This window comes from Hakea prostrata, chromosome 8 (genome assembly GCF_041222555.1).
Source record: "Hakea prostrata isolate BN-2017 chromosome 8, UWA_Hpros_2, whole genome shotgun sequence".
Classification (NCBI taxonomy): domain Eukaryota; kingdom Viridiplantae; phylum Streptophyta; class Magnoliopsida; order Proteales; family Proteaceae; genus Hakea; species Hakea prostrata.
The window spans coordinates 18,452,469-18,474,239 of record NC_142607.1 but is presented as its reverse complement, the minus strand read 5'-3'; the positions used below and the strand labels follow the sequence as shown (position 1 = coordinate 18,474,239).

Genomic DNA, 21,771 nt, shown 5'->3' with positions numbered 1-21,771 from the left:
GTGATAATAAATAATTCAAAACTGTTTTCTGAAGTATCTACATACTATGAAATAAAGAATGCTAGACCTAAACTAAACAACTTTCAGAACTGAAACAAAATACCAGGGCTAGTGCTAGATCAGCTCTCAAGCAAAGAGCTGCATAACATTTGTCGGATTTCTTTAAAACTAAACATTCCGACTAAAGGAACATAGTTGTGTCATGGCAATTCAGAAAAGAAAAGGCAACAGAAAATCAAGAGATTATGCATTTATCCCCAACCAAAATCATGAAACTAGGAAAGCATGGGATAAAACTCCTGTGATCTGTAATATCATGTTTCACCTTCTGCAGCCCAGGTTGAGGATTCAAAAAGAGCTTTGGCAATTTCAGGAAGGGATGCCTCAGCAATGGCCTGTGGTGTACGTAGGCCAGCTTTATAGAGTGCTCTAGCTCGAGAACCCTAAAAAACATGTAAAATGCATGAATTGAGCGATCAGCTATTGAATTAATCATCTACATAGACAAACTGAAAATAGTTTCAATTAACCATCTGTTAAATCTGGCTAATGAAACTATACAATAGACCCACTCACCTTTACAAATGGGATTGTAGTAAGTTCAACAATCTCTGCTCTGACTCCAAAACAGACACGATTCTGGAACTTGGCTACCAAGCCTTCCAGATCATGCCAGCCAAGCCTCTCACAAAATGAAGAAACCATTGAAGCAAACCTGCCAGCATTTTCTTGTAATGCTTGAACCATACCCCTAGCCACTTTGAAGGCATTACAAACATCAGCTACAGGTGTCTCCTACATGTCAGCATAAATATGTAGCATGAGTTTTCCAAGTAAAAAATATAAATAAAGAATTATTTACATGCACCCCCTCTGATTACAACCCTGTCACATTCAACCATCCAAAAATCACACCTTTCATGCATCCCATCCCTCAAAAAAAAGCCCAAATAACAAGCCGGTCCAAACCAGTAAATGATAGACGTTTAAATTCAAATACTTTTTTCAAAATAGCCACATTACCTTATAAGGGTAAAATGATCATTTTACCCTTGATCTAAAGTTTATTTGAAAAGGTACAAAGATAAATTTATACTGTATATGAATAGATTAAAATAGGGTATGAGTGAAAATATCACACATACCCTTCTTCTTCCTTCTGAGTTGGCCAATGGTGGGCAGTTGTCTTCTCCTCTCCTTCCTGCAACCCCACTATTACCCTTGATTTGGTAACTCCAATCAACTTTTGCTTCCCTCTCTTTGTTTTTCTTCCACCATCACTAGTTCTATTAAAAAAATCCATCCATTTCATATATATAAAATTCTGCATGTAACAGTCTCAGAATTTGTTCAAATTCTAACAAGGCAATGGCAATGTTCAAAGTGGAAATTAGCAGCATTTGCTTCATTCCATATTAGAGTGGTTTTTTTTTACCTTCTCCATATTGGGGTTTTTCATCCACTTATGGGGAGAAAACTCATCAAATGAGATTCAAAAATACGCTGCAGGATCCAAATCTATCGAAAAACCAAAATTAGTTCACTTTTTGTGGTTGAGTTAAAAAAAGGAAAATGTAATCTCATCAAGAAAAAAGAGCATGGCTTGGACAAGGACATTACCTAAACCTAACCCTAACTTTTTCCTAATTAGAAGGTGTGAGACTGTAGCCGAATCCTTAATTGGGTTAGAAAAGGGATTTTCAGATCATGGGAGAAGATGAAAACGGCTGAGGAAACTGGCATACGATGCAGTACCAGGGAAAAAGAGAGTGCAGGTGGGGGTGGGATTGAGGTCTGACCCGCAATTGGGTGGATGGGGAAGGAAGAGGATGATGGTAAGGGTAGATTTGTAATTTTATTATTGCTTAATTATTACCTTTACTAGTATGGGTAAAATTGTCAATGCATAATGGCCCTTTATAGAAAACATAGAATTGTAATTTTACTATTGTGTCATTACTGCCCTTTATTAGTAAGGGTAAGGGTAAGGTAAAAGTCATCATTACATAAAGACTCTTAACAGATGTTTAACAACATCAGTTTTGGGGGAACTAATTGTAAAAGGAGCTTCTCTGAGGGGGTGCATGTTAAAAACTCAAATAAAAAACAAAGAGAGCAATATTGATGATCAAATAGGATATCAGATCAAATAAAATGAGTAGAAATATGCAAACTATCATCTATATCTATAAAATGGAAGTCAATGCAATGAAGAATCATATTTCTATGCAGAAAGAAAATACAAGCAAAAAGTTCTAGAAGATTATTGTTTACCTATTTCAGCATTTGGCTGGTAAAATAAGATTAACCCAGAATATTATCTCCCTTATAAGATGAGGAAGTCACCTGGACAAGTCTTGACAAGATAAGTGCAACATAGAAGCGTCTACAAACACGAAGCATTTGCTCATCCGAAAGCATGCTATTGTTACTTGGCATAACCCCACTTCGAGATCCATTGTGTATTCCTTTCTTATCCCTTGATTTTTTTGAGGCATTTATTGGAGCACCATGGGCCATGCGCATCAGAAAAGGCTCTGATACTCCAACTCGATTTCCAACAGACTGCATCCCATTAAAGAAATATAGTGCTATATATAAGTCATAAAAATATGGGAGAGGATATCACGCAACACCAGAATGCAGTTTTGCACCAATAAAGAGGTGAAAAATTGTCCAATAGAGGTGCATTTACTGAGGAGTGGGTGTGTGGGTTCGATACAAAGAGGGCATGCACAAGAATTTGCATGTTGGCAAAATGTGCTTCCTTTTCCCTAATCATTCATAAAAAGAATGATAATGACCCAAGTTTCTCTATGGAAAAAGGAGCAAGAGAAGCCTGCAGTGATAGCCTCATGCACTGGCCAATAACCACTCATTACACCAGATCATTTTTTTTATCATGTACGAACTCTCAGTGCATTAGCACTTTGGCACAATAAACTACAAAAAGCATTTCATATTGCCACTCAAGATAAGCAGAGATACAAACATTCTAAATATCCATCAAGCTGGCTTTCATTAACACATCTCCCATGCAATATATTTTTTCAGAAAGCAAACAAAATCAGTAGGACCATCTACAGAGTACAGACAAAGCTACCACATGCTTGTCCGTCATTAGGAATTAACATTTGAGTCTGAACTTTGCTACAACAAGAAACCAAGCATTCCTACTATTGCATCTAGCATACAAACCAAGAACAAGAAAATAAATGACATTCATGCCAACTAAATTGTACATATAATATCAACATTGCATGAAGACCACCCTACAATTTCGGAAAATAGGTGTACAATTCATTGAATATCATACTCTTTTCATATTCTCAAAAGGCATCTCTCCAAATCAGTCTAAATCATTATATATTTAGAAACTCATTAATATGCTAAGATAACCATAAACTTGAGAAAGGAGAAACTTGCAAAGCTTCTTGTACTTTTCTTCTCTCTCTCTCTCTCTTTTTTAACACAAATATCTTCCTTTGAAAGACCATAACGGATCTGTTATGGTTTGAATTTGATTTTTGAATTCATTGAATTCAATTTTTGGATTCAAGTTTTTAAATTTAAATTCAAGTTTTTAATTTTGAATTCAAATTTGAATATTGTAAACGAATCTTGTACAACAGCCATGTTTATTTATAAATACATAAGACTTACCCATCAAGGTAAGCAACTTACTTATCAAAATTAGAGTTTTTCTTTGCATTCTTTCATGGTATCCAACATACTTATCAAAATTAGAGTTTTTCTTTGCATTCTTTCATCCTTCCAACCATTTTCTCACCCAATAAAGAACAAGAAAAAATAAAAACTAAAAAACATAAACTTCAAAAGCTAAAGAGCTTCATCTTTCATCAAGAGAACTCTTCCAAGGATCACAACCATTTTTTAATCTCACAAAAGTATTATAAACATCAACAGGATTTAAAAAATCAAATGAACCCCCCCCCCCCAAAAAAAAAAAGTGATACTGAATTTCCCCATAACTTTTATTTATTGAGTAGAACTGTAGAAGAACACTTCTCAAACATTCGCTTGTGAAATCACAAGAAAAGATATAAAGGGCAAACCCAGTGCCAACGGCTTCCACACAAGCAGCGTCTGCTTGGGCAATTTTACTATGAAGTCTTACCCCCAACAATTTTTGCTGGAAAGTTATTCAATGTCTTGACCTTAGGGCTACAACTATGGCCCACCAACCATCGTGCCAAGGCCCACCCCAAAAGAATATCATTTGCCAATATCTAAAATTGAAGAAATCCAATAGAATAATAATTACAATGAAATGACACATTTAGATAGTCAAGTATTTCATATGTTGACAAATAGCAATTAGCACAGGAAAGAGGAAAGCACTGTCAGGACCATCAATTACTGCATCTAAGTCACAATTGCGAAAAAATTCATCCTTGAATGTGAAGCAAATTTACCTGGTCAAGAGGAGAGACTTCCATGAACCTTTGATAATATAGTTCCCAATCTGGTTCAACATCAACATTAATGGGTGTAACCAAGTAAACTAGATGTAGATCAGATGCAAGCACAAACCCTTCCCTTGCCCTCGCAAGATCATCAAGAACAACCTATATTAGGAAAAGAAAAGTATGGGTAACCCACCAATGGATCTAAAAAGTTTCTTGACAAGTTAACATAAGAAAGGAAAGATAATGCTGAAAGTATTAGGATAAAATAAGCAGTGCAAGACTATACAAGTGATTCTTCAGGGTTTAGAGAACTGCCAAAAGCTGCACGGCCAAGTGGTGTGGTGCTGTATAACTTAGTCTCTTCATTCCATTCAAGAAATTTCCTATGGCATAGCCAACGAAGAGAATCTTGAGCTGATTTCACAACATCTTGAAATGGTTTTGTTGAATTAAGAAGAGTGCATCTAACATATCGATGAATATCGCTAGCGGTTTGAACAATCCCACCAGCAACAACCTCCAAGATCGCATGAGTCATTCCATTCTTATCCTCCGACAGGCAAGATTGCAATGGGGGACAGCAGTCATTAAGAATGGTTGTGATTCTTTTTACCTCTTCAGGTTTACAAATTAATATCTAATTGACATGAAAAGACAGAGAAGGAAATCATCAGCCTATGTGAACATATTGAAAGATATACCATCTGCCATTAGCAGGCTGTTACAAAAATGATATGCATATAATACAGAGACATACACTTTCCCCCCTTGTATCTATTCCTGTACGACCCGCCCGACCAGCCATCTGTCTATACCTCGTCCCATCAATGAAATCACGACCAATCCTAGGTTGTCTAAATATAACCCTCCTGGCAGGCAAGTTGACTCCAGCCGCTAAAGTAGATGTTGCAGTCAAGACACGTACAAGCCCCCTACGATAGCAAGTTTCAACAATTTCCCTTTCTTCAACCTGTTTCAAAAGCATAATATCTGTGATTATCATAGAATAATTCCATAGCATATTAGGTTGTTAATCTGGTTTCTCAACATTAAAATTTAACAAAGCTGTGGATGGAACAATGGTGACAAGATTAGCAACATGATAAAGTAACAAATTAAAACAGCTGAACTATATCAGGGATAAAGTCAATTATTAACAGAAAGATACGAGTTGATAAAACCCTACTGTAAGTCCGGCATGGTGATAGGCTACACCAGCAGGCAGAGTCTCTTCTAATACAGGATCCAGTCCTGCAGGACACCTACGCAGAGCATCAATAGCTGAAGCAATATCGATAAATGCACTTTGATCATCAAGCTTGCAGCTGGAAAATTTCTTGAGAAACTTGGAAATATGTCTTGCAGTTGATTCACATCCTTTTCTACTAGAACAAAATAAAAGCACCGAATGACCCTCTTGAACAACCTGTACACCAAGACAAGTTTCAGAAGTCAAATGTATCATAAAATAATATGCAGACTCTTGAATTAAATTTGTAAGATAAAAGAATGTTAAATAGAGATTATCCATACCTCATTGCACAATTCCACTATATGGTCTGGGTCTTTCCCACCAAGATCAGCACTTTTAGGAATTGTCCGTACAATTTCCATTTTCCTATCAAAAATGGAATTTCCAACTTTTATATACTCCTCCAAAGGAACAGGTCGGAAATCCGTCTCATACAGTGCTGCCTAGAGATATGGAACACCATTTCTTAATTAGTAAACATAAGGTAGTAACTGCAAACATTTAAATTGAAGCGCAAGAATATATACAACATCATACTCCACAAGAGAAACCAGGGATAAAGATCTTTCTTAGGCTATTCTTAGGACAAAAGAAATATATGTTCCATAGCACACTTTAAATTACAATGATCTAAACATATCTAAATTGAATATAAAACAATGCACTTATAAATTAATAGACCTTGACTATCACAACAAATCAACCTCTTGCAGTGACTAAAAGAAGCTGGGATTTACCAACTGTAAAAATCCCAGAAAACCATATAACCCCATTAGGTTTTGTGACCCACTAAACCCAGTAAACAAGCCATCCATGTAATTGGTTTTAGCTTCTCTCACATAATATTTTAGTGTCATAATTGCCTTGTTTGATCCAGCTGTTACACCACTCAACTAAGAACAATAAAAAGCTATGTGAATGGAGCAAATTTAGGCAAGTTGTAGAGCTGATGCCTTCATAATAAAAATAAATAACACAAAAAAAGAAACTAAAACTGGACTCCATCTGAACAGTTCCTCTCCCTTCCAATCTTTCCTTGTTCTGGAGGAAGCTGATTCAGCTCAGATCCCTTGCTCTCTCTACAATCTACACCCTTGTCTCGATTTCCCCAGTCTCCTTCTAACTTGACCCTTGACATTCGATGGGAATCCTCTATAACCTTCTTGGCCCTCATGCAGCCTATGACTCCCGCATTCCCAAATCCACCTCCCTCTCAATCTTCATCTCCAATGGTTCCTGGACTCCCCCATCCCCCTCCCCCCCTCGAGTCTCACACAGATTTCCACTGCCTTCCCCACAATAGAATCATCTGGCTTCCCCTCTTCCTCTATGTAGAATGTCACTCGCACCCCAAACCAACCTATTTCCTAGTCCTTCTTGGTTTGGTTCAAAGGGAACATTCCCTAACACTCTTTCACCCTCTAGAGAACCATCAACCTTTGCCACTCCACCCAAGCTTTTCTTATCCATCAGCACATTGGTGTTAGCCTAAATTTCACCTTGTGTTGGAATGGTTCGGAAGACATGGATCACCTGTCTTTTACTTGCCCCTTCTCCAGCTCTCTCTGGAGGAAAACCTTATCCTATATTAGGCCTCACTCCAGACACTCATATTGGTTTGCATGGGATTGGTTATGGATCTTGAGAGCCTTCCCAGGCACTTCTGTTTGCGATATTGTAGGAAAGATGGTCTTTGTAGCTATTATTCACCACTTATGGTGGGAACACAGCCTTAGGGAATGGAATTCCAATTTTAGATCCTTGGACATGATTTGGAAAGCCGTCTGCTTTGATGTCTCTACAAGACTACGTTTGCTTTTGCCCCCTGTTATGGATACCCCAAGGAACAGGCTCATTGTTTTTACCTAGGGTCTCACTTCCTCTTACTAGCCTTCTAGATAAAGGCTGGTGTCACCCCCCCCCCTTCTTTTCAACTTTGTACATTCTTTCTTCGACCTACAAGGTTTTGGTAATGATAGTTTATTCACCAAGAAGAAGGATGAAAGATGGATTACTGATTCAGATAAAACATACAATTGAGCTCAGTTTAATGAAAAGCCTTAGGTTGGGTTATATATATGTGTATAATGAGGTTTCTTTATAGCGGGCCAATTAATGGGCCTAAATAATGGGTAGCAGGTATACGGATTTATTTCATTAGGTTGTTTTTAAGTTGTTTTATTTAAGACCAAGGTTTAGTTATTAGCGTTATTTTTTGTTTTAAATTTCTCATTTGATACTTAAAGTTTGGCTAGACATTTTTTCTTTTAGGAGGTACAAAAATTGAATACCAAACCCTAAGAAGAGAAAAAAAGGAGGGAGGGGGATATACAAGAGAGCCAAGATGGGGTAAAGGCAGAATGCCCCAAAGGGCAAACTCAGGGGGGACAAGATGGACAAACTAAGACCCCTAGTAACAATAATATGCATACTCCATGGGTAATCCTAGGTACAGCAATGAGATAACATCTAACTATGAGAGCAAACATCAAAATAGATGGCTTTCCAAATTAAGTCCATAGTTCTAGAGTTAGAGGTCCATCTCCCAACATTCCACTCCATCCAAATATCAAAGACTGACGCCCCAAAAATCAGCTTACCAATATGGCAAATACAGTTACTAACGAACAAGCTGAGAACCCACAACCATTCTCAAGCTAAAATATGCCTAGTATAGGGCCATATGAATGTTAGGTTTACAGCTACACATAACAAGCAATGGGGGCAAGTGGAAAACAAGGTGATCAATATCTTTAATACCACTCCAGCAGAGGATGCAGTTAGGGGGGACAATATGTTCCTATGAAGAAGGAAAACCTGAATGGGAAGGCAAAGGTGAAGGACTCCCCAAACGGTGAAAGCAAGGCAAACAGTATGGCCTTTTAACTAAGATAGCTAATGTCAGGGGGTAGGGTTGCCAATGGAGTGGAAAAGATTATAGGTGAAGGAGGGCCAAACTGATTTTGTTTGGGTGGGGCAAGGGAGCAAGGACAGAAGTGAAGGAAGCCCAGACTTGAGACTGGGGGGGGGGGTAGGGGATACCAAGACCTGAAGTTGATGGAGGAGAAAAGATAGATAGCTTTGAGGATCCTAGACTTGTAGGCAGCACAAGTACCTAGGACATTGTAAAGTATACCCATAGGATGCCAATGGGCTAACCAGAGAGAGAGAGAGAGAGCGGACCAATAAGAAATGACTAAAGAGAGGCAGAGAGAACAAGGGAATGGAGGAGAAATTTCCTCCAAGTCCAAGAGGGGCCATTAGGCATCCACCCTATATGTTTGGAGTATGCAATCAGCAAGTAGGGAGCTTCTAAATTAACAGCTCATAGCCTATATTGGCAACCACCGATTTTTATGAATTCAGTCATAGCTGTTGACTTTATCATGGGACTCAGTGAAGAGAAATTATTGGGATTTCAGTGGTTTTGGTCTTGAGCCTCATTGATGGGAAATCAAGAGCAATATCCAGTGTCTGAAGTATCAGTATGTATCATTATCATATCATCGACTAATATGTATTGGTAGCCTTTGGTACTAATTTTACACCACCCCTTTAAAAAAGAAATATTTGTTGTCAATGGTATCCAAATGTATCAGGCTATCAGCCTACATGGGCCAACACGAAGCCGTTGATATGCTCGGCAAAGGGTTTTATGAGTGCATAATATATATAATGACACGTGTATCCAAACCGCTGGATACTAACCGATACCATTGATTAATTCCATAAGGAACCCTTTTCATTCGCAGTCTCAACATAGCTCTATTCTAATGGGGGAAAATGATGAAAAATCTCAACCAAAAGTCAGAAAAATCTTGCATTTAATCATTGTTTTTCACTTTTAGGCTAAAAACAATTAAGGTGTGCTAAAATATTATCTAATACTTTTCATGGCTAAAACTATTTAACATGCAAGAGAACCTTAACTTCCTTATATATTTCAATTTAATGAAATGGTTTGGCTATACATCATAGTTGTCAAAACGTCATCTAGGCATCCCAGCGTTGTAGTGGTTCTACGCATCCAGGTGTTGCCTTGGTAATTTCAATTTAATGAAATGGTTTGGTTATACATCATAGTTGTCAAGACGTCACCCAGGCGTCCCTGTGCTGTAGTGGTTCTATGTGTCCAGGTGTCGCCTTGTCTCCAAGGCAACACCTAGGCGCCTTGTTTACTGCCACCTTGATTTTCTCCTCCCCCCTTCAAATGCCTTGTCACCTAGACGTCATGACAACTACGATACATTATTCTCCATCTTAACATTTATACATGATACTCATTATACATTGTTTTTTGTTCCAAATGTGTATCTTCCTAATTCCATACATATTTGTAGTGTTCATATGCATCTCTAATGCAAGGTGATACCAAACATCTCTTAAATTCACCCAACAAATACAATACCCGATATTGATACTTTAAACTTTTGTCATATCTCCAGCTCTATGGGCTATTTTCTTCCCTCAAATACAAATTCATTTAGAATTGTTGGTGATCTCTGGAATCTTATCTAACTTGAATTTGGACAAATTAGTCTTTCGGTCCAAGCTAGATATTGCTTATGTCGTAGGAATAGTAAGCCAATTCATGCATGATCCATATTTAACTCATAAGAAGGTTGTTACTAAAATACTGCAATGCTTAAAGGGAACTCCTGGAAAAGGAATACTTTTGTCACCCATTGATAATCTAAGGGTAGAAGCTTACACTAGTGCAGATTGGGTTGGGTCTCCTAACAGGAAGTCAATTTCAAGTTATTGTACCTTTGTTGGAGGTAATCTACTTAATTGGAGGAGTAAGAAACAAAATGTGGTAGCTTTATCCAATACAGAAGTTGAATATATAGCTATAGTTCGTGGAGTTTGTGAACTACTATGGTTAAAAGGTTTGCTAGAAGATATTGGAATTCAAGTTACAAACCCTATGATGTTGTATTATGACAACAAGGCAGCCATTAGTATTGTCAATAATCCTGTGCAACATAATCGAACTAAGCACATTGAAATTGACAAATTTTTTGTCAAAGGAAAGCTGGAACAAGGGGTGATCTGCATGCCTTTTGTGGGATCTAAACACCAAGTGGCAGATATTTTCACTAAGGGTTTAAAGGAATGAGATTTCCTTCCTATTGTAGGCAAGTTGGGCATGACTAACATCTATGCCTCAACTTTAGGGGGAGCGTTGGTTGAGTTCTATTAGGAGTTCAATTCTAAGAGTTTTAGTTCAGTAATTTTTTATTTTTTGTTACCCAAGTATGGGTATTTATGTAATAGTGTTCTTTCACTTTATTATAAATAGAGGGTTGTGAGGAGTTCAATTTTAGGAGTTTAAGTTCATATAATTTTCTATTTTTTTTGTTACCCAAGTAAGGGTATATAATAGTGTTATTTCCACTTTATTATAAATATAGAGCTTGGATCACACTGATTCATTCAAGCCATTCTACCACAATTGGGTTTCTCAACAAAATAGAATTTAAGTACAAGAGTAAAATAGTCAAATTACTCCCAAAGGCCAATATTTAATGGATTGGTTCTGTTTTCTTTTGTAACCTGAACCCTTTCTGAAGGGTTTGCATGTGATTTGTGATTTTCATAGGGGGCGCATGTAAAGGGGTTGTTTTCCGAGGGGCCATATAAAAAACTATATATTATATCATATGCATTGTTTATCATGTGTTGGTTTTCTTATATTAGTCATTACTAGCATTAATATACCACACTGAAATGGTACGGCTTCCATACTTCATATAAACATAATAATATAAAATTATCACCATTATATTTACTTGCAGTCATCTATTGCATTCCTAGGCACCTAAGCATTGTCTGGGCTAGTGCCTTGTTGCCTAGATGCCCCTTCAACACCTTTGGTCACTTAGTCTCTTAGACAATTTTCTGGATTCTATTGGAAGAGCATGATTGAATCACTATGCAACCATACATCCTCAAAGGATTCCATGAGAACTCCAGTGTCCTACATTGAAATATCATAACCCTGTCTCTCTAACTTCACAGTGTCATTGCTTTGACAGCTCAAAATGAAAGAGCAACTCAAATAACTTGAGAAAAAATTTTCTCTGTAATTTCTTGAGAGGACCATTATTTAGCAGAAAGACAGGTTGTAAACCACTTACTTGAAGCCAGTCAGCTACAGCAGATACATTTGGCATGGTTGCACTCATTCCAACAATTTGCAAACCATGAGCAGGGTCTGTTTTGCCACTACTGGAACCTGCACTTTCTCCACTACATGATTCTACATTGCCTTCACCAGCGGCATAACGAAGCTTAGTCAGCAAAAGCTCCAAAAGATAACCCCTACTCTGATCGCCAACCTGTTAAAGCAACAAACAAATGCTCAAATGCAGTCTTGTGAAACAAGCATCTATATCAGTCCAATTTTAAAATGAAAGATCATAAATGCAAAACAATGAAGGCCCTGAGCTTAGTAACTAACAAAATAAGTGACTATTGGAATAAATCTTGACTCCTGGCTAGAAATGAAAAACTCACAGTTATCCTGAAAACATAGGTTTGAAATTTGTCCTAAAATATATCTCGATTAACTAAAGTCCCATTTACTGTCACAACCCACTCAAAGATAACAGATATCAACCCACTCAGAGAGATGAAAGTAGAAGGTTGAAGAATGATGATCATAGAATGTAGCGTGTTAGAGAAAATTATCTCTACCACACCTATATTACTTTAAAAACATAATTTTTGAGAATTAAATACAAATCACTAGGGAGGTAATTGTGAGAAAAGATAGATATGATGTAAGACAGTAAGAAACAAAAAAAAAAAGAGATACGATGTGAGACACATGGTTATCAAAGCGTCCACCTAGGCGACAAAGCGGTTTTTGAACCGCTTAAATTGTGACCGCTTAACTAACGGGCTGATTTCTTGCCGCTTTTTTGCTTAGGCACTACCGCTTTGCAGCCTTTTGCGCCATATTGCCGCCTAGATGCTAAAGCAGCCGCTTTTTTTACATTTTTTAATTTGTGCATATTATTTTTCTTTTCTTTTTTTAATCATAATTTATTCTACAATGCCATATATAAATTTAAATATGTGAGACATTTCAGAATCAAGGCCCAAAGTACCTGTCAGAAACAGAATGTGAAGCATAAGTCATATTCAACATTAATAATCAATGAATCATTAAATAAACAATGGCTTGAAAATCGGAATAATGAGATCTATTAGTTTATCATGTCGGCACTATTTGGTTAAAAAAAGGGGAAAATGGATACATCAATTCTGATTCCAATTCGAATATTATTCATGTATATTTAACAAAAAAAGTCATGTTAAAAATAATTTAACTAAACTATATATGAATAATATTGTTATTCATAATTGTGATTCTTGAATGTTTTTTATTGTTATTTTTATGAATGTGATTGTTGAATGTTTGTTTAGTACTTTAGTTTATTATAAAAAGTATTTGTATTAAAAAGTAGTTTAAAAGTAGTTATATTAAAAATATTGACTAAACCGCTTTGGTCGCTTTATTGCCGCCTAAGCGCCGCTTTGATCGCTTTATTACCGCCTAAGCGCCGCTTTTGGTCACTTTATTGCCGCTTAGTCGCCTAATCGCCAAGATGGAGCCCCAGTTGCTTTGCCGCTTTAATAACCATGGTGAGACAGTAAGAAACAAAACCAATACATTACTTAACACATTTTCTTTCAAAGAAGATACGAAATAAAATTATCCATCTAAGATCACTAAACCTGGACAAAGAAGAGAATAAGGAAAATAGAAGGAAAAGTAAATTTATATTGATTCAACAATGAGATTTACCATGGCAACAAATCTATGCCACTTAACAACTAATATTACCTATCACAAGACACGATTTACCCTTCTTCTTTTTCTTTCTTTTTTTCCCAATAACAATAGACAAAAAAAATGCAAGAATGGACAAGAAAATGAGATGTAGGTACAACATTTAAAAAATATGAATGAAATATGATAAATTACTGGAAATTGATCTGAGCATTTGTTGTGATTCTAAGTATAAAGAATATAATTGTCTCTAGGATGTTTTTATGTAATAATCCAACATGGGGAATTTCTTTTCTTTCTGTACTCTGTTATTATTATAAATAAAGACTGACTGTGTCTCCCAAGCACAAGTGAAGTTGTCAGATCATTCAACATGGTATCAAAGCCGAAGTTTTCTGGAATTTGATATCCCATGTATTTGAGAAACTTCTAAAGGAAAGTTTTTTTCTTTTTGAAAGAACAACCCTCTAAACATCACGATCACCACGGACCACCGCCAGGCTGCTCTGACCACCATCAGCCCTCTAAACCCCTCTTCTACCTTTCACCTTTTCCTTTTGACCTTCCTAAGGCTGCACCTCCCCTCTATGCCCTTGTTCCCTTGGTGGTGAGCACTTTTTCTTATGTGAACCAGATTCTATGGTTTAGTTGTTGGAATATTGCCCTAAAACCAAGCACACTCCAAGAACCTCTTCCCTTAGAATTACCAGTCTTTTAGGACTGAAATGACCTTCAATGGAGGGGTTTTGGATAGATTTACAGTTTAAAAGTGTTAAGCTAGAGAGTTCATCCGCAGTGAATAAGGGGTTGGGACCTTCAACAACTTTATGTTAAGAATGCCTTTCTTTATGGAGAAATTCAAAAGGAAGTGTACATGTATGTCCCACTAGGATACACTACTATGGAGATTCATCGGAAGATATACAAGCTTAAATGTGCTCTCTATGGGTTGAAATAGTCCCCAAGTGCATGGTTTGGAAGATTCCATAAGGCCATGGTGTCCCTTGGGTATAAGCAAAGCATACCCTAGTTAGCAAGAAGACCAACACCCACATCGTATAGTACTATTAGCGTATGTCAATGACATAACGATCACCATGGTGCAAATTTCGGTCGAAACCTAAGTTTCAAACCAAACATAAACCAAAATCTTTAGGTTTCAACTGAAATTACGGTCGAAACTTGGTACTTCTTTTTTAAATTTCAACCCTAGGTTTTGAGCCTTAAATGACCTCAATTTCATCTGATTTCTTGCCTCCTACCTATTTAAAGCATAATAAACACAATGAAACTAGTCTTTTGCCCAAAAAAAAAAAAACCACTGAAAATTTGTCGTTCAAGGATACTAACAAATGACCGATTCCGACAAGTACAAATTGTATTGCATACAAGCATAAAATCACCAGCATACATGAATTGTTTGATAGAATTGTTACATATACATGTCAACAAAATACAATGACCAACTAGATCAAGTGATGGTGTCTCACATATAATAGGTTGAAGCCCATATATCATGTATACATGAAAAAATACACAATTTAAAAATAGTTTTTAAATTAGAAAATTTTAAAAAAATAAGTTCAACAACAGACAATCATAGATCATAGTCCCAGAATAAACATGTATTAATTTCAAGGCAATGCAAGATCATTTAAGGCATGAACAGAACAAAAATAAATAAAGGGGAAGTTTGGAACTGTTGGGTATGGCTCATGCGTGACACTCTATTGCCACCGGAGTTTCCTTTGTAGCTGTTGTGATTTAAGAGGTGTATGGAGGCAAAAGATAAGAAAAAGAAGTGTTTGAAGGCAAAAGAGTTGTGGAAATTAGGTGAAAATGGGATAGAAATCAATAAAAACTAAGGAAAAACAAGTTGGAGTGTCAAAAGTTGCGAAAATCCAGTCGAAACCTGTGAAATTTAGGTCAAAATCAATGAAATTTCGATCAAAAAACCTAAGGTTTCAATGAAATCTTGAAGGTTTCACTTCGATTTCCAAAAATGTAGTGATTTTGGTCAAAATTTCAACCGTCTCAACAAAATTTATTCCATGATGATCACTTGCAACAATGCAGTAGAGTTTTCAGCCCTGAAAGCTTTCTTGGGAGCTGAATTCAAAATCAAACACATGGGAAAGCTAAGGTACTTTTTGGGTATTATGTTGGCATATTCTTTCTATGGCATCTCTCTTTCTCAAAGAAAGCATACCTTGGATTTATTAGCAGAGGCAAGAATATTAGGGTGCAAACCAGCTGACACCCCTATTGGGCCTAACTCACTTAAAAGCCAAAGAAGGAGAACATAAAGACAAGACCAGCTAACAATGGCTAGTAAGAAGACATTTATTTGTCTCACACCAGACTGAAAATTGCTTTTGCTGTAAGCCTAGTAAGCCAGTACATGCATGACTCAGGTTCCTCTCATCTGGATGCTGTCTACAAAATTTCAAAATACTTAAAGGCAGCTCCTAAAAAGGGAATCCTAATTTCTTTTAATGGACACTTGAATATTGAAGCCTACACATGCAGACTGGGCAAGGTGTCCTGACTCCTGATAATTAGAAGTCTACTTCTTGGTATCATACTTATGTGGAAGGATACCTGGTGACTTGGAGGAGCAAGAAACAAGCTGTTGTTGCTAGGTCTAGTGCTGAAGCCAAGTTTAGATTAATGGCATAAGGCCTTTGTGAGGTGTTAGGTTGAGAGGGTTTCCTCCAGGAACTAAGTGTAGAAGTTAAGGTCCCAATACAGTTGTTCTCAGGCAGCAAGTGTGCGATCAGCATAGCTCATAATCCAATTCAGCATGATAGGACTAAGCATGCATTTGAAAGCACTTCATCGAGGAGAAGATTGAATCTGGTCTTATCTGCATTTATTTTGTCCTATCAGAAAATCAAAAGACTGATGTATTTCCTAAGAGTCTTAGGACTAAAATTTTTTATTACTTCAACATTGTTCTTCTCCGAGGACAAAAAGACAAGGAAGTGGGATGAACACACAAGAAAATGGAACATGTGTGCGTTTGTGTAATGCTCATCAAGTTAAGCAAAAAGGAAGAATTAAGATAGAAGGACAAGTTACCATATGTAGTTCATCTATCACAATAATTCCTACTTCAGAAAGACGTCCCTCTTCCAACAATCTATTGACTAAAGAATTTGCTTTCTCTATTGTGCAGACAGCTACTGAAGTATCTTTCGGAAGTGTCCCACCACCTTGGTTTCCATAAAAGCTTCGAACATGCTTACCAAGAGGTTCAAGAAGCACTTCCAAATGTTCAGCCTGCATCAAATAGTAAAGTTTAGGCAGGACATATTGATGGAAGTATCAAATCTTCAAAAGAAATAACGTAAATACCTTCTCTGCACAAATAGATACATATGGCAAGACAAGGAGTGCCATTTTCCCAGTAGAGAAGAGCCGACGTAACATCAAGATTTCAGCAACAAAACTTTTACCAGCACTGTGATGGAGCAAGCAAGATTAAGGACAAGATGAATACCACATTAATTCAGCCAACATGATTGTTCACTATTTCCTAAAACAGCTACCCTTCCAGGGCAATACATTCCCCATATCTTTAAGAGAATTTTCCATGAGTATAAAGTTGGTCTTCTAGTGTTCAGAATGTAGAAGTGATTGGGGGAATTATTTATTCTGTTGGAATGAGCTAGAGTGGGTTTTGGGCAGGAATAAGTTGGGTTATGTCCCCCAATGTAACTCTCTTAATTTTAATTAATAATAATAAAACGCTCGGGGCTTCCCTCGGTCCCAGAAAATATTCGGGGAAAAAGAAATGGCAGATCATGGTCACCAACCAGAATGATGTGGTTATAATTTGGTTTCCAAGACAACTTGAGTGTACAAGGTCTTCATAAATAATGAAATCACTTCAATGCAAAGTTGTCACAGTGTCTAGTCAACTCAAACTGTTGAAGGGACCCTAGTTGCAAAGCAACACCAACAAAATGACCAATGTGCCTGGACATCAAGGCATTGCTCATGAAACACCTTAGAACTGTACATCAATTGATTACCAAAAAAAGATTATAAATTAGAAAAGGTTTCATCTCTTAGATGAAAAATGGCCTCCTTTTCTTGACAGTCAGTGTAACTGCAGCAGAGTCCATTTTAAAGCATCAGATTGCATGCAACTACCTTGCCATACCTACACATCTATGCATCATGATTCTAAATCTCAGTTTCACAACGAACCAAGACAATACTGATATGCCATAACAATTTGTACCTGGTTTTGACATGATTCAAATAGTTTGCAAGTTTCCACCCGAACCAACCATATAAATTCACAAATCCTCCACGTTCTGTTCCTATTTAAGCTTTCATGTTTTGTCCATTCACAAATGGCTTTTTCTTACATAACCCTTGGGATAATACAGTGAATTACATGTTCATTATCTTGTGAATGTGGACTATGTATTCTGGTAAAAGCATTTCTCCACCACCATAATTATGATTTCCCTCTATCAAATCACCAAAATATAACTGAAGGTAAAAGGATGAATAAGAGATGAAGATTATGAAGCTTCAAATAATCAATTGTTCTTTAATTAATATCAGATAAAATTGTGCTCATCGAAGGAAAAGCTATTGAAAAAAAAAAGAGTAAAAACGAGAAGGAAAAAGAAAACAAAGACAACAGGAGTTGTAAAAATACAAAAGTATCCAGTTACACAGTATAATAAATTGGAAAGATCAGATATTAAAACTGCAGCTTTAAAATGAACTCCATTTTAATTTATAAATTGTACCTTGTAGACGCACAATAAACAAGATTCTTGTTTTGCAGGACACCATCCACCTGAAGGCAGTCTACCTAGAAATACCAATGTTAATTACAATGTGACGTCTGGGAAGGAAAATATATTAAATCAAGACCTGCCTTGGTCCTTTTTCCCACAAATTTGATGCATTAATTCATCACATTATACCATAACAGGAAAACAATGTTGAAGCTTACCAAATTATTTGATAAATTACCTGCCAAGGATACAGTTTTGAAATGCCCTTCCTTTTATATACACTGCATACTTCAGAAGGAAGCCATCCACTTAGATCTAAACAGTCTTTCACAGGCATAGTACTTGATGGACTACCTGTTTTGTCATCTATGCAGTGAGCAGTAGATGGACTTTTTGTATCCTTCGATGCTGCAGTAGCTGTGACACTATCATTCTTTTGGTTTGACAGACCTTCTCTTTCAGCTTTTACTGAAATGTAAGAAATGTCTTGAACATGATAGGCTTCTTCATTAAGAGGTGAAGTAGAAACCTTTGTAACCATTTTTGAGGATGTAACCGCTGATGATCCAAGTTCACCATCAGAGCTAGGCAACTCGTTTTTTTTAGTTTTGGTACAACGAGTTAGAATACTAGTATCCAGCTGACGCATTTGAATCACTGAGTCATCATCTTTTTCAATACCTCTTTCTTTAGTCTTTTTTATGTCATGATCAGAATTTTGATTGGTAGTTTTGTCATCCAAGATTCTGTCTTCGATCAAAAAATCAAAATGTTTAACCGGTAATGGGGAACCATCTTTATCTGAAATGAGTAATGAGCGGTCAACTTTATCTTTGATGTGCTTTATTGATCCCAACGAAGACTTCATATCAATACTCCTGAAATTGGAACTGCTTTCACCTTCCTTCAACCTTTCTTTTGACCCATTATTACAAACATCTGTCAGATTAGATGAACCATTATGTACAGCCTGGCCCTTAAAAATATCAACTTCTGTAGTTTGGGCTGAACTTTTATCAATTGGAGCATCTAAGCCATCAGCAAGTTGAATTGCTTCATTCCAGAATGCTTCACCAGGAGAAAAAATTGAGCTTCCCCGTGCTGACTTCGGAGTCTCACGAGTACACATATAATTCAACACACCAGCTGTTGAGCACAGGGCTATATTTAGACCTGATTTAGGTGTCACATCGCATTTTCTCAAGCTTGCAGGGGTCTCGAAGGGTTCGGTACCAACTTGTCTCTGCATACAAATTAAATAAACTTAACATATCAGACTATCAATCTGACAATAGGATGAATACTCATTAGCGCTTACTTCAGAGTCCCCAGAAAACTGAAGATGAACACCAGTTTTAGCACCAACCAACCTTCACATGTTCTGAATGATCTTGATGACCACAAGAAATTTCACCCTCCAACTGACCCTGATCACATTTTGTGCTAGAATGCTTCTTCTTTGATATCCTGCCCTCTGCATCTGACAGAGATGGGCTACCAATCCTCTTGTTTGTTTTCAATTTTGGCTCCGAAGCTGAGCTCACACTTGCAGCACTTGCAGGAAGTTCACTGTATAAAAAAAATATATTAAAAATAATAATAATAAATAAATAAATAACTCATTAACAGGAAAAACTAGAAAATGTAAATTGAAACTGAACCTATGACAAGTGATTGTGCCTGAAAAGGGGGGGAAATTTAACAAGAAAAGCTTGAACTGGAAATTCATCCAATGACATCAGCAATTTTGTTAAAATTGATACCAGTTGGAATAAGATAGAAAGTTTTAGACAATTAAGCGTAATCTGTTAATGATTTTAAACCCCAGTACCTGCAGTACAAAGATAAAAAGTCAGCAGCAAACTTTTTGAGTTCTGGGTTCTCTGGACCAGGTAAGGAGGATCCTATTGTATCCACGGCAGAAGCTTGGACTGCCTTACTACCCAATTCACAAGTTGCAATGGATAGTTCTCTTTGAGAATCCTCTCTTGAGGCTTCAACCGTTCGGAGCTGGCCCTGGGTTTCTGAATAAGCATCCCTATGTGTAATGTCGGTAGATAAATTAATCTCCAATGTCAGATTCCTCTTAACAGGTTCTTGCCTCTGTGGAGCACCAATGTCTGCGACAGAAGGCTTGATACTGCGGTTATTGTCTTGAGAATTAACCAGGAAGTTATTCAAAGAACCTTTGGCACTTGGTGAGCCATCAAGGATGGGTCTTTTTTCTTTGACGGATCTCTCGGACTTCAATCCAGGGGAAAGAGATCTCTTTTTCTTTGAAGAGAAAAACTGCACATAGAATACACTCAGAAGAAATGAATCAAATAAAAAGAACTTCGTTACTCATTTGAACGAACCCAATTTCAGTAATAAAACAGAAACATATACTACAACAATACAGTGCTTTGTATCATAAGTCATAACACGCAGAAAAGAAATCGTGTCGCACGTTCAACTGGGAAACAAAAAGTAAAATTGCAATGATGGTTTTTTAGAAATACAAGAAACAGAAAATTGGTGGATAGAAAGTTTAGGGATGGGGAAGATATTTAGGGTTTTGAAGGAGAAGTAAGATAAGGAGGTTGACCTGATCAATACGGGAACGAGATGAACCAGTATCCATGCTCCACAAAATGATAGAAATCCAAGTTTCTGCCTGAATCCAAATCTACTGTGTGGTGAACACCTTTTGAATTTGGAAAAGCACAGGGTGTCTCGAGGCTTTCGACCGTTTGAATCCAAAAAAATGCCGCCTTCCCCAAAAGCACGGACAATAGCAGCAAACGAACCCAGATACTCTTCACGCACGTAGAGTGTAATTACTCTATTGACGCACTCCTCCATACATTGTCAATGACTCGACAGAAAGTTTAACATCTTACCAAAAATAAATGAAAAACTAAATGTGTGGCGGAGACACCTGAAGGTATTAATGTATTATCCTTTACCCTCAATTGTCAGTTCAAATCCTGATGAGTGGAGATTTGTACTCCAATCATACTTCCAATCATACTTCACACGACACAAAAAGAACGGGACACACTTTGAATTTTCTCATTGTTTTATTAAAATTGAAAAGTGGACCCCCTCTCTTAATTTGTAGTGGAGAGAGCTTGAGAATCCGGATCATCATCGGAGCATTCAGTGCTCCTTGACGACTTTACCACGACAAATCATGTGGGACCTATAGCTAAAAAATAAAAAAAAAAGATTCTATCACCCAACCCCTGGGTCTCCTTTATTTATGATGGTAAAGCTGTCAGGGAGTGTTTGAGGGGAATACAGAAGGGATAGCGGATTCGAATTCATATGATTGTAGAGGAATACCAATATAGTTTAATCCTAATAATATGTCTCCAACAGTCCAACCTCATTATTTTTGTGTTAGTGTGGTAGCTATTGTAGTCAAAGAAGCATAGTAATGCACCTCAAACTTGCTTGATTTGAAGCTGCTAATCTCCAATGGAAGCTTCAAACACTCTTCTTTATTTTGCTTTCTATTGGTCGTGATTTGTCTTCTATAGT

At 37.0% G+C, this 21,771-nt stretch overlaps 1 protein-coding gene across 2 annotated transcripts in view; it reads right to left on the bottom strand.

Annotated features, from left to right (window-relative positions):
- Positions 1 to 21,106, bottom strand: part of LOC149007363 (MUS308 and mammalian DNA polymerase-like protein) — a 33,825-nt gene extending 12,719 nt beyond the window's left edge. For both annotated transcript variants that reach the window (XM_089164541.1, XM_089164542.1), the window contains exons 1-16: positions 20,834 to 21,106; positions 20,078 to 20,535; positions 19,617 to 19,815; positions 18,485 to 19,489; positions 18,256 to 18,320; positions 16,841 to 16,946; positions 16,565 to 16,765; positions 11,823 to 12,023; positions 5,964 to 6,125; positions 5,617 to 5,856; positions 5,188 to 5,400; positions 4,717 to 5,067; positions 4,437 to 4,589; positions 2,347 to 2,565; positions 577 to 795; positions 326 to 443 (exon numbers count right to left, since the gene is read on the bottom strand). In XM_089164541.1, the coding sequence (XP_089020667.1) occupies positions 326 to 443; positions 577 to 795; positions 2,347 to 2,565; positions 4,437 to 4,589; positions 4,717 to 5,067; positions 5,188 to 5,400; positions 5,617 to 5,856; positions 5,964 to 6,125; positions 11,823 to 12,023; positions 16,565 to 16,765; positions 16,841 to 16,946; positions 18,256 to 18,320; positions 18,485 to 19,489; positions 19,617 to 19,815; positions 20,078 to 20,535; positions 20,834 to 20,869 (3,946 nt within the window). In that variant the 5' untranslated portion in view covers positions 20,870 to 21,106. The remainder of the gene's footprint in view (positions 1 to 325; positions 444 to 576; positions 796 to 2,346; positions 2,566 to 4,436; positions 4,590 to 4,716; positions 5,068 to 5,187; positions 5,401 to 5,616; positions 5,857 to 5,963; positions 6,126 to 11,822; positions 12,024 to 16,564; positions 16,766 to 16,840; positions 16,947 to 18,255; positions 18,321 to 18,484; positions 19,490 to 19,616; positions 19,816 to 20,077; positions 20,536 to 20,833) is intronic.
- Positions 21,107 to 21,771: the final 665 nt, after the last annotated feature.